Below are 1,386 nucleotides of genomic sequence, written 5' to 3'. Positions count from 1 at the left end.
CACTGTGAAACTTGCTGTTTCAGCAACATTTAAATTTAAAAACTGGACTTTTGAGGTTAAACAAATGTTCATAATTAATTTAAATAAATTACAAGTCAAAAAGGGGCATGGACATTTGTTTTTTGTATCGAAAAAAATATAAAACAGTGAGACTAAAGTATCGAACTGAATAGTGAATTTTCTGTATCGTTGCACCCCTAATAAATACATATTTTTTAACGCAATAAATACTTTTAAATGCTACTGAAGCTGTTGTTTTTAAGAGAAATCGATTACCTAGATTCCATGAGAACTGCTCCATATTCCTGAGACAAACGATGAGGAGGAGAACATAGCTGGTGAACCGTTCTTTAATATCTGCAGRATAAAATAAACTCATTTCAATCTCTATAAAAACCATGTTTTCTCTGTCACAGTGAGAACAGTTTCTTACACATTACAATTTTATGTTGCCAAAGAATGCCAGTTAAAAAATTTATCAATTAAATCAGTTTTGTTTCCATGGAACAGTTACCGCAGCGTTATCCAAAACGTTTTACTCAACCCCCGCTTTATATGGAAATAAATATCTTACCACTGTTGGACATTTGGAATAAGTTGTTCTTCTCAAATTTCTTGAACACRCTGCCTTTGATCTCCACAAACTGTTGGATTAAAACAAATACATTTGGTTTTGATGTTTGAWTATGTTGCAGCTGCAACAGTAACCTTTAATCACCAACAAGCAGCCTAGAAGTTACATCGAGCAGCAAGCACTTCCTTATTTTATCTGCATTAGAGACCTTAACATATTATATAAGCTGCTTATTCTTCTGCATTAGACAGGGTGCAGCCCTGTGTGTAGTGTTTGTGTGTGTATACTAACATTGTTGGACATCATGATGGTTAGCAGAGACTTGTTGTGCGAGTTGAAGGCAACGTTAAGCGTAGAGGCTTGAACCATGATGAGGATGGCGTGTAGAACTGAACAAATACTCAGGAAAACATACGTCCTTCCTCTAACACCAACAATTAAACACTATTACTCCACACCAAATCACGATAAAATAAATATAATTTAAAAAAAACATGAAAGATATTAGCTTATTCCAAACTTTAGATTTAAATGTACAAGTTAAAACAGAAGGATACAGACATAACAGACAGCCATGACGAAGTGAGGGATCACTCCTATACTGTCTCTTTTGCGTTCCTTGGGTTCAGTGGCGGTCCAGTACAGAGCATCCAGGATGTCTTGACCGAAGGATGAGATGAGGCGATCTGCAACCTTACCAAGGAAAGACAAGATGGATCTTAATTCAAGCTGTTCATTTTTGTGTTGTAGTTCAGCCTCTGACCGCTAGTTGGCAGCAGTGAGCCAGCCATTTGGCTCCTCCACCTCTTGAG

At 36.6% G+C, this 1,386-nt stretch overlaps 1 protein-coding gene across 1 annotated transcript in view; it reads right to left on the bottom strand.

Annotated features, from left to right (window-relative positions):
• LOC106532668 (transmembrane anterior posterior transformation protein 1 homolog) overlaps positions 1 to 1,386 on the bottom strand; it is a gene marked incomplete at both ends in the record, with an annotated part of 16,228 nt that overhangs the window by 7,464 nt on the left and 7,378 nt on the right. The window contains 4 exon segments of the mRNA XM_014028799.1: positions 277 to 357; positions 575 to 644; positions 866 to 963; positions 1,132 to 1,267. Of these exon segments, the coding sequence (XP_013884253.1) occupies positions 277 to 357; positions 575 to 644; positions 866 to 963; positions 1,132 to 1,267 (385 nt within the window).

This window comes from Austrofundulus limnaeus, unplaced genomic scaffold (genome assembly GCF_001266775.1).
Source record: "Austrofundulus limnaeus strain Quisiro unplaced genomic scaffold, Austrofundulus_limnaeus-1.0 Scaffold808, whole genome shotgun sequence".
Lineage (NCBI taxonomy): Eukaryota > Metazoa > Chordata > Actinopteri > Cyprinodontiformes > Rivulidae > Austrofundulus > Austrofundulus limnaeus.
Note: the sequence above shows the minus strand (reverse complement) of the source record. Positions and strands in the feature narration are given on the sequence as shown.